General features: G+C 37.4%; 1 protein-coding gene across 1 annotated transcript; it reads right to left on the bottom strand.

Moving 5' to 3' along the window:
• Nucleotides 1-217: 217 nt before the first annotated feature.
• On the bottom strand, nt 218-9,807 carry ppil1 (peptidylprolyl isomerase (cyclophilin)-like 1). Its single transcript, XM_063066464.1, has 4 exons — nt 9,698-9,807; nt 7,976-8,130; nt 2,886-2,954; nt 218-990 (listed from the first exon to the last, which is right to left on the bottom strand). The coding sequence occupies exons 1-4, from the start codon at nt 9,751-9,753 to the stop codon at nt 764-766; spliced, it is 507 nt and encodes a 168-aa protein (XP_062922534.1). The 5' UTR covers nt 9,754-9,807; the 3' UTR covers nt 218-763.
• Between the last annotated feature and the right edge of the window lie 300 nt (nt 9,808-10,107).

Here is a 10,107-nt window from a genome sequence, read left to right as displayed (position 1 = left end):
CCTCTCCACATCCATAAGACCAAACGTGGGTTTCCTCCTACATGTGCTGGTCGATTAATTGGTTACTATAAATTAACCCTTAATCTGGGCTCATGGAACAAAATGAGATGGGAAATAGATGTGAGGGAATACGCTTCAGAGGTTTAGGGTAAGGAATGGGATGCCCCGGAGACCACAGTACCAGATGAGCTGAATGACCTGTTGTGAATGTTTTAAATATAAGAACATGGGCTTCATTCCGTCATTCCCATGGGCTTTTATTTTTCTGATCAGACCCCTATGTGGGATTTGTCAGAAGTGTTTTTACAAAATCCACAATGATCCTATAAAATATATTTTCTCCATTGATCCTTACAAAAAATTAATTAAGTTCATCGACTACATCCTTTTCTTAACAACTTCAATTGTAAGACAGAAAATGCTGCTGTGGAATTCTCTGACCCACCTGTATTTTTGTCTTTTTTTAAACATAACTAAAATGCATAACATATTATACTAATGATATAATAAAACTTCTATTAGTTGTAATCATTTTAAACAAATGAGCTGTAGATACACATGCAGCTCAAATATTAATATTAAATAAATTGGAGATGTTACTGATGACAAAGGTGTTAAACAAAGTGACTGTACGCTGCTGCTCTGCCTTTTGAATGATACCACAAATACAAATGTACCACATTTGTATACAGGAAGGTCATTAAAAACACATGGCCATGAACTCTAATTTATTACAAGAAAACATAATTCCTGGGTTATGGCCTTAACTCAGCTCGCTTACACTAGCTTTCAGAATTATAACATCATCCACTGGTCGGTCTTCACGATTTGTCTCCACGAATTCAATACGTTTAGCTACTGACAATCCACGGTAGATGCGACCAAAGATTGTGTGTTTGCCATCCAGCAGTGGTGTAGGTCCCAAGGTTAAAAAGAACTGGCTGCCATTTGTATCTGGACCTGCATTCGCCATGGCGAGGATCCCTGCACCTTTGAAAAAGGGAGGCATGGTAAAATTAGTTATGGAGTCACAGAGTAATACAGCACCAAAACAGACCCTTTGGCCCAGAGGCCCATTCCAACCGCAGCATTGGCCATGCTCGATCCATTTGCCTGTTTTTGGCCCATAACCCTCCAAGCCCTTCCACTCCATGTACCTGTCCATATGCAATTGTACCTGCCTCAATCATTTCCTCTGGCAGCTCACTCCAGGTACTCACTACCGTCTGTGTAAAGATGATGATTGACGTTATTGCACACAAGGTTGAGATTTAATCGATGCGTATGCAAGATAATACCTATTAACTGAAAGTACTTGACTTTCATTACTTGTTAATTTTTAGCCTTTGCAAATAACAGCTACTCCACTTGAAAGTTAAATTAATTTAGCACAGTTCTCTCAGAAATAAAAATAGACCAAGTTTAATCATTGCACATAAAATTCACAATGATCACAACAAATACCCTTCACTCATTATCTTAACTATATTACTTATTAAACTTAGGTCCAACACTAAATGTAGAAACTGCAGCCGCAAGTCACCTAACCAGAAGGCATTAATATTTAGCATTTTAAAAACATAGCATTATAAAACTGCAGATTTTAATTTTTTTAACCTGCAGGAAAACATCACCAATTTGTGATTTTCACACAGATATTTTGTTCCTGAGGTTAAACTATGGGAAAATTCCAACAATGTGTTTGCTGTCAAATATACTAAACATTGTTCTAGTTGGTAACAATAATAATTTTTTTCTTTCTTTTCACCACAAGCTCAAATAATATATCCAAATGCTTCTTAAACTGACTTTACTTCAATTACCTTTTCACAATTCGTAATATTCATTCATCCACTGAATGATATGGCAACTGTCATTGGACAACTGCATAGTTATACCAATCGGGGTCAGAAACATAACGCACTGCAGCACACAAACGGACCAATTGGACCATCTAGTGTGTGCCAAACTGTTATTCTGCCGAGTTTCATCGACCTGTGCCTGGACCATAGCCATCCATAAGCCTTCCATCATGTACTTACCAATATTTCTCTTGTATATTGCAATTGAACCCACATTCACCACTTCCACTGGCAGCTTGATCCTCCTGCACCACCCTCTGAGTAAAGACATTCCCCCTCAGCTTCCCATTTAATAAATCACTTTTCACCCTTAACCCATGACCTCTAGTTCTAGTCTCACCCAACCTTAGTAGAAAAAGCCTGCTTGCACTTTCCCTATCTATAGCCCTCATGACTTAACCTCATAACAATTTGTAGACATAAAGTCATAATACATTAGTTATTATCACATAGATATAATCCTGGGATAATTATATACACACACAATTAACCATTAATAATTGGTACATGGAGCATAGTAGAGGTTAAATAATTATAAATTACTAAACAATGAAATTATTGCAAGTAAGATGCATACGTATTCTCCCATCTAAATATTCATTCCACATTTTTTCAGCTTTTACAAAGAACGTTAAATTCAAAGATAGATTTTGGAGAAAATGTAATACAAGTAAACAAATTTCTAAGCATCCATGATATTTAAGATGACAGAGAGAAATCCTAAAACCACCATCAATATTTTTCCATCTGAAGCTTACAGCCAACAATTCATAAATATGTAATATATAGAAATGTTATTTTTTTCCAACAAAACTGGCACTGTTGGGTTAAATCTTAGCTGATCAGGCAAAATCTATGGAGAGGAACAGAACCAATGTTGTCAATGACTTCGCGTATGAATGTCAAATTTACACTGAATACTTCTTCAACAGTTAGACAAAAACATACCAATTTTCTCCTAAGCCCTCAAGATTTGATAAGCAAAGGTTACCTTTGAAAGTTCAGAATAGACACATAATTTACCTGTGAATTTTAGATCTTTATGCAACTCATCCTCAAAGTGCTTTCCATATATAGATGACCCTCCTCTACCTGGGTACACAAGCAATGAGTTTGTATTAAGTTATGATAGATGCAATTCTGTTCCTTAAAATGCTGCCACATAAAATCAAAAACTAATAATAATATAACTTTCACATTTTAAATTGTATATATCGGGTAAATGAAGGAGAAACGTTTGCAGAAGGATGGAGAAAGAGTAAGCAGTGGGACTGGATGGCTATTTGAAAGAGCACAGAGGCAAAAATGCAGTAATTGGCCCTTCACTGTTTTGATTCATTCCATGATCCTGTCATAGGAGCACTTCATAATATGTTTTCGATGAGTTTGCAATATCAAAATAGAAAAAAGTATATGGAATTAATAGAAATATATTTCTCAGATGAATGCATTAATAGAACTTAGAACTGGAAAAGTTTATAAACAGTGCTTAAAATTTACAGATATTTCAAGAACTCAAAATGTTTTACTGATGGCTTTAATTGCAGTGCAAAGTTGTGTAACAGCCCCCTTCAATATGTTGCAGTTGAAACCTGCATTATGTATTACATTACAAGCAGCACTTGTTCCATAAACTTGCATTGATTTGTATGCCAATCATACTCATTATTTATCAGCTATTCATGTTTGAAACACAAAATGTGGCTAGTCCACTACCAGCAGCATTAATTAAGGATTTGTCCATTTAACACGCTTGAACAAATATTTGTTCGAGGTTGCTTTGGCAAGTAAGGTGAAAATAAATCCGAAGGGTTTCTACAGTTATACTAATAGCAAAAGGATAGTGAGGGATAAAATTGCTCCCTTAGAGAAACAGAGTGGACAGCTATGCGTGGAGTAATGAGATGGGGGAGATTTTGAACAATTTCTTTCCTTCGGTATTCACTAAGAAGAAGGATATTGAATTGTGTAAGGTAAGGGAAACAAGTAGGGAAATTATGGAAACTATGGTGATTAAAGAAGAGGAAGTAGTATTGGTGCTTTTAAGGAATATAAAAGTGGATAAGTCTCCGGGTCCTGACAGGATATTCCCTAGGACCTTGACGGAAGTTAGTGTGGAAATAGCAGGGGCTCTGACAGAAATATTCCAAATGTCATTAGAAATGGGGATGGTGCCGGAGGATTGGCATATTGCTCATGTTGTTCCATTGTTTAAAAAGGGTTCTAAGAGTAAACCTAGAAATTATCGGCCTGTAAGTTTGACGTCAGTGGTGGGTAAATTAATGGAAAGCATTCTTAGGGATGATATATATAATTGTCTGGATAGACAGGGTCTGACTAGGAACAGTCAACATGGATTTGTGCATGGAAGATCATGTTTGACAAATCTTACTGAATTTTTTGAAGTGGTTACTAGAAAAGTTGACAAGGGTAAAGCGGTGGATGTTGTCTATATGGACATCAGTAAGGCCTTTGACAAGGTTCCACACGGCAGGTTAGTTAGGAAGGTTCAATTGTTAGGTATTAATATTGAAATAGTAAAATGGATTCAACAGTGGCTGGCTGGGAGACGCCAGAGCGTAGTGGTGGATAACTGTTTGTCAGGTTGGAGGCCGGTGACTAGTGGTGTGCCTCAGGAATCTGTACTGGGTCCAATGTTGTTTGTCATATACATTAATGATCTGGATGATGGGGTGGTAAATTGGATTAGTAAGTATGCAGATGATACTAAGATAGGTGGCGTTGTGGATAATGTAGTAGGCTTTCAAAGCTTGCAGAGAGATTTAGGCCAGTTAGAAGAGTGGGCTGAAAGATGGCAAATGGAGTTTAATGCTGATAAGTGTGAGGTGCTACATTTTAGTAGGACTAATCAAAATAGGACATACATGGTAAATGGTAGGGCATTGAAGAATGCAGTAGAACAGAGGGATCTAGGAATATTGGTGCATAGTTCCCTGAAGGTGAAATCTCATGTGGATAGGGTGGTGAAGAAAGCTGTTGGTATGCTGGCCTTTATAAATCAGAGCATTGAGTATAGGAGTTGGGATGTAATGTTGAAATTGCACAAGGCATTGGTAAGGCCAAATTTGGAGTATTGTGTACTGTTCTGGTCACCGAATTATAGGAAAGATGTCAACAAAATAGAGAGAGTACAAAGATTTACGAGAATGTTACCTGGGTTTCAGCACCTAAGTTACAGAGAAAGGTTGAACAAGTTGAGTCTTTAGTCTTTGGAGTGTAGAAGGTTGAGTGGGGATTTGACAGAGGTATTTAAAATTATGAGGAGGATAGACAGAGTTGACGTGGATAGGCTTTTTCCATTGAGAATGGGGGAGATTCAAACAAGAGGACATGAGTTGAGAGCTGGGGGGCAAAAGTTTAGGGGTAACACGAGGGGGAGCTTCTTTACTCAGAGAGTGGTAGCTATGTGGAACGAGCTTCTAGTAGAAATGGTAGAGGCAGGTTCGATATTGTCATTTAAAGTAAAATTGGATAGCTATATGGACAGGAAAGGAATGGAGGGTTATGGGATGAGTGCAGGTTGGTGAGACTAGGTGAGAGTAAGCATTCGGCACGGACTAGAAGGGCTGAGATGGCCTGTTTCTGTGCTGTAATTGTTATACAGTTATATTTCTCCCTCATGTGTATTTGATATGAGGCCAGGAGATATCATAGCAAGTTCGCTCACAACTAACGCTGAAGTAATTAAACACAAAATAAAACACATCCCTGGAGCTTGTAAAGTATATTAGCTCATTTGTTCAATAATATTCGCACAGTGAAATTCAAATTCTTTTGTTTTGATTTAATGTGGCACAATCTAAACTGTTACCATAAGTTTTAAATGTCATTTTAGTAGGAAAATCTTTTAACATCGAGTACTACATGCAGCAATGCTGTAGTGCACTAAAGTGGTGCAAACCAACCTACAGTTTTATTCCTAGTAAAATGACAAATTTAATGTATTCATTTTGATTAATTATAATGTTTATTTATATAACTCCTTTCATACATTAAGATACAGGCTCCAAGTGCTTTACATAGACTGTAAAGATAAATCAATATAATAAAAATATGAAACAAAATTAAAAATCTTAAGTAAAGGCAAACATTATATAGAATAAATGTAATCGAATATACCAAATTGCATAAATGCAATCAACATCAACAGGCATTAAGTAATCCTATAAGTAGGCCAAATTAAATAGTAGGTTTTTAAAAATATTTTCAAATGTTCCACAGTACTAGCTTGTATTATCTCTGTCAGTCGAGTATTCCAGATTTTTGGTGCATTACAGCAAAAGGCTGCATCATCAGTTTTTATATGCTTGGCTCCAGGAACACTAAGCAAGCAAGTATTCATAGATCTAAGATTATGATTAGGGATGTAAGAGGATAGACACTCCAAAACATACAGAGGAGATATATTATTCAGAGCCTTATAAAAAATTAAGAATATTATAAAATTGATCCTAAAGGACTCAGACAGCTAGTATAATGATGCCAAAACCAATGAAATGTGCTTAGATTTTCTTTTTTTTTTAGCTAAGATACTTTTTGCTGCATTTTGAAAAAGCTGCAGCTGATTTATATCTTTCTTAGACAGTCTAAATGAATAAAAAAATCTTTGCTTCACTTATTGCTTAACAGCAATAAATTTGATTAATTTAGCCTTTCAGCAAGGGCTGTGAATGTAAATTTTTGGATTCAAAAAATACCATGATAAAATGGCTCAAGTTATACTTACAGCTTGTCGGCTAAATAGGGAATGGAGAGAAAGAAGCAACACACACAAAATGCTGGAGGAACTCAGCATGCCAGGCAGCATCTACAGAAAAGAGTACAGTCGACATTTCCTCCAGCATTTTATGTGTGTTGCTCGGATTTCCAGCATCTGCAGATTTTCTCATTTGTGAATGGGGAGAAAGGAGATGCTTCTTGAACCACTTTCAGGGAACAGAATATTATGCGTTTACTGAACTGCAACACTAGAGACAAAACTAGCTGCATTTGTTTTTCCTGAAGCAAAGAAGGCTGAGGGAGGTTTATAAAATTGTAAATGTCATAGGTAGGGTAGATAGCCATGAATTTTTTCTCATTGTAAGGGTATCAAAAACAAGTGGGCAGCGATTTAAGCTGAGATGAAGGAGAAAGGAGTTTTAAAAGAAAGGAGTTTTGAAGGGATTTTTCTTTTTAAATGCAGATATCTGGAACTTGCTGCCAGAGATGGTGACGTAGACTCAAGATTCAGGAATGTTTAGTCATTTTTTCAGTGCTCAAGTGTAAGGAGAACAAAATGACCTTTACTCTGGATCTGATGCAGCATAAAAAAAACACAATAAACACAAATATAACAGTAATCCAGAAAACACAATGTATAAGTAACTGTTGAGTGTGGCTGTATATACAAAGGATTAGCTTATAAATATAGACTGGTTATGTACATAAAGTGATGCTGGGTGCAGGAGTATCTTAACATAAGGTGACTGACAGGAAATGATAAAGTGAGAAAGTGACTCTTAGCAAGAGGAACTTTTCCATGAAAACACAGGACAGTGACTGTATCAGTGAAGGTATGAGGTGTGGAGTGCTTAAAGTGGCAGTGCTCGGGGGTGGAAGAAGGGTACTAAGGAGCTATATCTATCAATACATTTAAGAGATGGTCAGACATTTAAATTTAAATAGGCAATGTGTGTAAGTATACAGACATATATAGGCAAAAGGAGTTAGTGCAGATGGTGACAAAGGCTGATAAGGACAAGGCGAGCCAAAGAGCCCTTTCCTGAACTGTATAGTTTCATCACTCGCCTGCAGCAATTAAAATAATTATTCAAAATAGCAAGTTCCAGCAAAATCTTTATGGGCAACAAAATACATCATTGTAAAATATAACCACAAGAGTTGCTAGCATGAAAATGAATCAGAATCATTTTCAGAATTAGGTTTATTGTATCCGGCATGTGCCATGAAATTTGTTTCACGACAAGCTTCTAAATTATATTCTGAAGCTTTAGAATTATATAAAATGCTCATTTCTGTTATTTCACAGCAGGTCATGAATTATATTCTGAATGACTCTTGCTCTGCTGATGATGAAATTTCTGCACTCTTACCTGTTCCCGTTGGGTCTCCTCCTTGGATCACAAAGCCACTTATCACTCTGTGGAACTTGGTACCATTGTAATAACCCCTTCGAGCCAACTCAGCAAAGTTTCTGCAGGTTTTTGGTGCGTGCTTCCAATACAGCTCTAGTGAAATGTTTCCCATGCTGTTTCAAAATTGAAAAGTATAACAAGTTAGAAATAAGAGATAAAATGACAGACAGTGCCTGGAGATACTTGACAGGTTAGACAACATTCTGTGCAAGGAGAATTGAGTAAATGTTTCAGGCCATTGCCTGATCTGATGAAGAGTCATCAACCTGAAATGTTAACTTGATTTCTCTCTCCTCAGAATGTTGAGTAGTTCCCTCACTTTATTTTTATTTCAAATGTCCAACACCTCCAGTTTTTTTCTTATTCTGAAGTTAAATTAGTCCTAAATAATTTTAAGCAGAAACAATGGTTTTGCATAAATATCAAAAAATAGAATGGATTATGTAAAATCACAGCCAATTCATCTGTAATAAGAAATTCACAAACTTAATGGTATGTCTTAAACAAATAATTCACAGAATTAAAGATCTCTGTTTGAGCTAAAACGTATGGGTCAAACAGCATCTGAGTATCACTGGCGAGATCTACAGTATCACTTGTATGGTGTTGGCCCTTCTCATTATCACAAAATGGCTGTATTGATTCTCATCAGTAAATTTACATTGAATCAACAGCAGAAAGCTCTCTCAGTATGGTCTCTGACCTGGATGAACTCCAAACTCAGGAGTGTTTAAAAGACAGATAGATACATGGATATTTCAAGAGGGGAGGAATGTGGTTAAGATGCAGGGAAGCAGGATTAATAGGACCGGTTTAATTAGTTTAACACAACATTGTGGGCCAAAGGGCCTGTGCTGTGCTATTCCATGTTCTGTTCTATAAGTTCTGTGTGCATGGGTGGCCAAGGGATGCTTTGAGAGCTACCATTAGTCTCCCCGTGTTGTAAGGAAATATGAAAAAGAATGGTAAACAAATTTCAGTACTGACACTGGAATCTGAAACAAAATTAAAAATGCTGAGAGAGCTCAGCCAGTCATCAATCAGCATCTGTGCAAAAGAAACGGGTTAACATTTCAAATCAACCACGCTCCCTCAGAACCTCAGCTGCAGGAATTTTGTCAGGTTATTAAACTAGTCCTAAATTCAGTTGAGGAAAGCTGACCGGCTAAGTCGTTCCAGCGTCTCTGGTTTTGTAGATAGAAGAGTGGTAATGGGACCAAGAAAGAAACAAACTAGCGACACAAGAGACTGCAGGTGCTGGAATCTAGAGTAACAACCTGCTGGTGGAACTCAGATGGTCGAGCATCTGTGGAGGAAAGCAACTGCTGATCTTGTTCGTTGAAACCCTGGCATCAGGGCTGGATTCATCAGAAACAAAAGAAAGCACAAACAGGAATATCAAAATCGTTCCCGTTACTAAACGAAATATCTAAAACAAAATTGGTACCGGAATAAGACTGTCCAGTTCTAAGGCAGAAACTTTAAAAAAAAACTATTTTTCAGTCAATTAAAATTGTGGCTCATCTACAATCACATTACAGTGTGAAGCCGCGCGGGGCTGCTGGGGGAAGAGGAAGCGAGCACACGCTGCTCCTTTCCTCGGTTATAACTAAGGATTGCCAGAACAATTGCGAGTTCCGAGCCAAGCGAACTGCTCAAACCACCCGTACCCCCACCTACGTCGTTTCCAGTGTGACATTTGGGGGTTGCCATGAGTCCAGAGAGATCCCCGACATGCTGACTTTAACTCCGCCGCTCAGTACTTAATACAAAGAGCACCCTCCTTTCAGTGTCACCACAAATACGCCTCGGCCAGCCGGTATACCCGTACACCAGAGGTCTGAACAGACAGGGTAGACACAAACTTTCAAACTCCCCCAGGATCTTAGTGATTCCAAATGTCCTCCCTTTACAACAGGACATGCTATTGAAATAATGTCTGGAAATATTTACAATATCTATTTATTCTCTAAACAATATGTAGAGACGTTTAATTGATAGGAGACGAGAAATCGTTATCTTTTCCAGACAAGAAAATGTGCCAACGCACAAGCATTTCTTAAATACAGTCCTGTCTTTAAGGTGAATAG

The sequence above is a fragment of the Mobula hypostoma genome, chromosome 13, assembly GCF_963921235.1.
Source record: "Mobula hypostoma chromosome 13, sMobHyp1.1, whole genome shotgun sequence".
NCBI lineage: Eukaryota > Metazoa > Chordata > Chondrichthyes > Myliobatiformes > Myliobatidae > Mobula > Mobula hypostoma.
Note: the sequence above shows the minus strand (reverse complement) of the source record. Positions and strands in the feature narration are given on the sequence as shown.

What these genes read in the sequence shown, in the direction of transcription:
- ppil1 (XM_063066464.1), bottom strand. Translation starts at nt 9,753, where the DNA reads ATGTCGGGGATCTCTCTGGACTCATGGCAACCCCCAAATGTCACACTG. An exon ending in AGGAGACCCAACGGGAACAG is followed by an intron (nt 2,955 to 7,975) that starts GTAAGAGTGCAG and finishes TTGTGTACCCAG; the next exon opens with GTAGAGGAGGGTCATCTATA. An exon ending in TAAAGATCTAAAATTCACAG is followed by an intron (nt 991 to 2,885) that starts GTAAATTATGTG and finishes CCTTTTTCAAAG; the next exon opens with GTGCAGGGATCCTCGCCATG.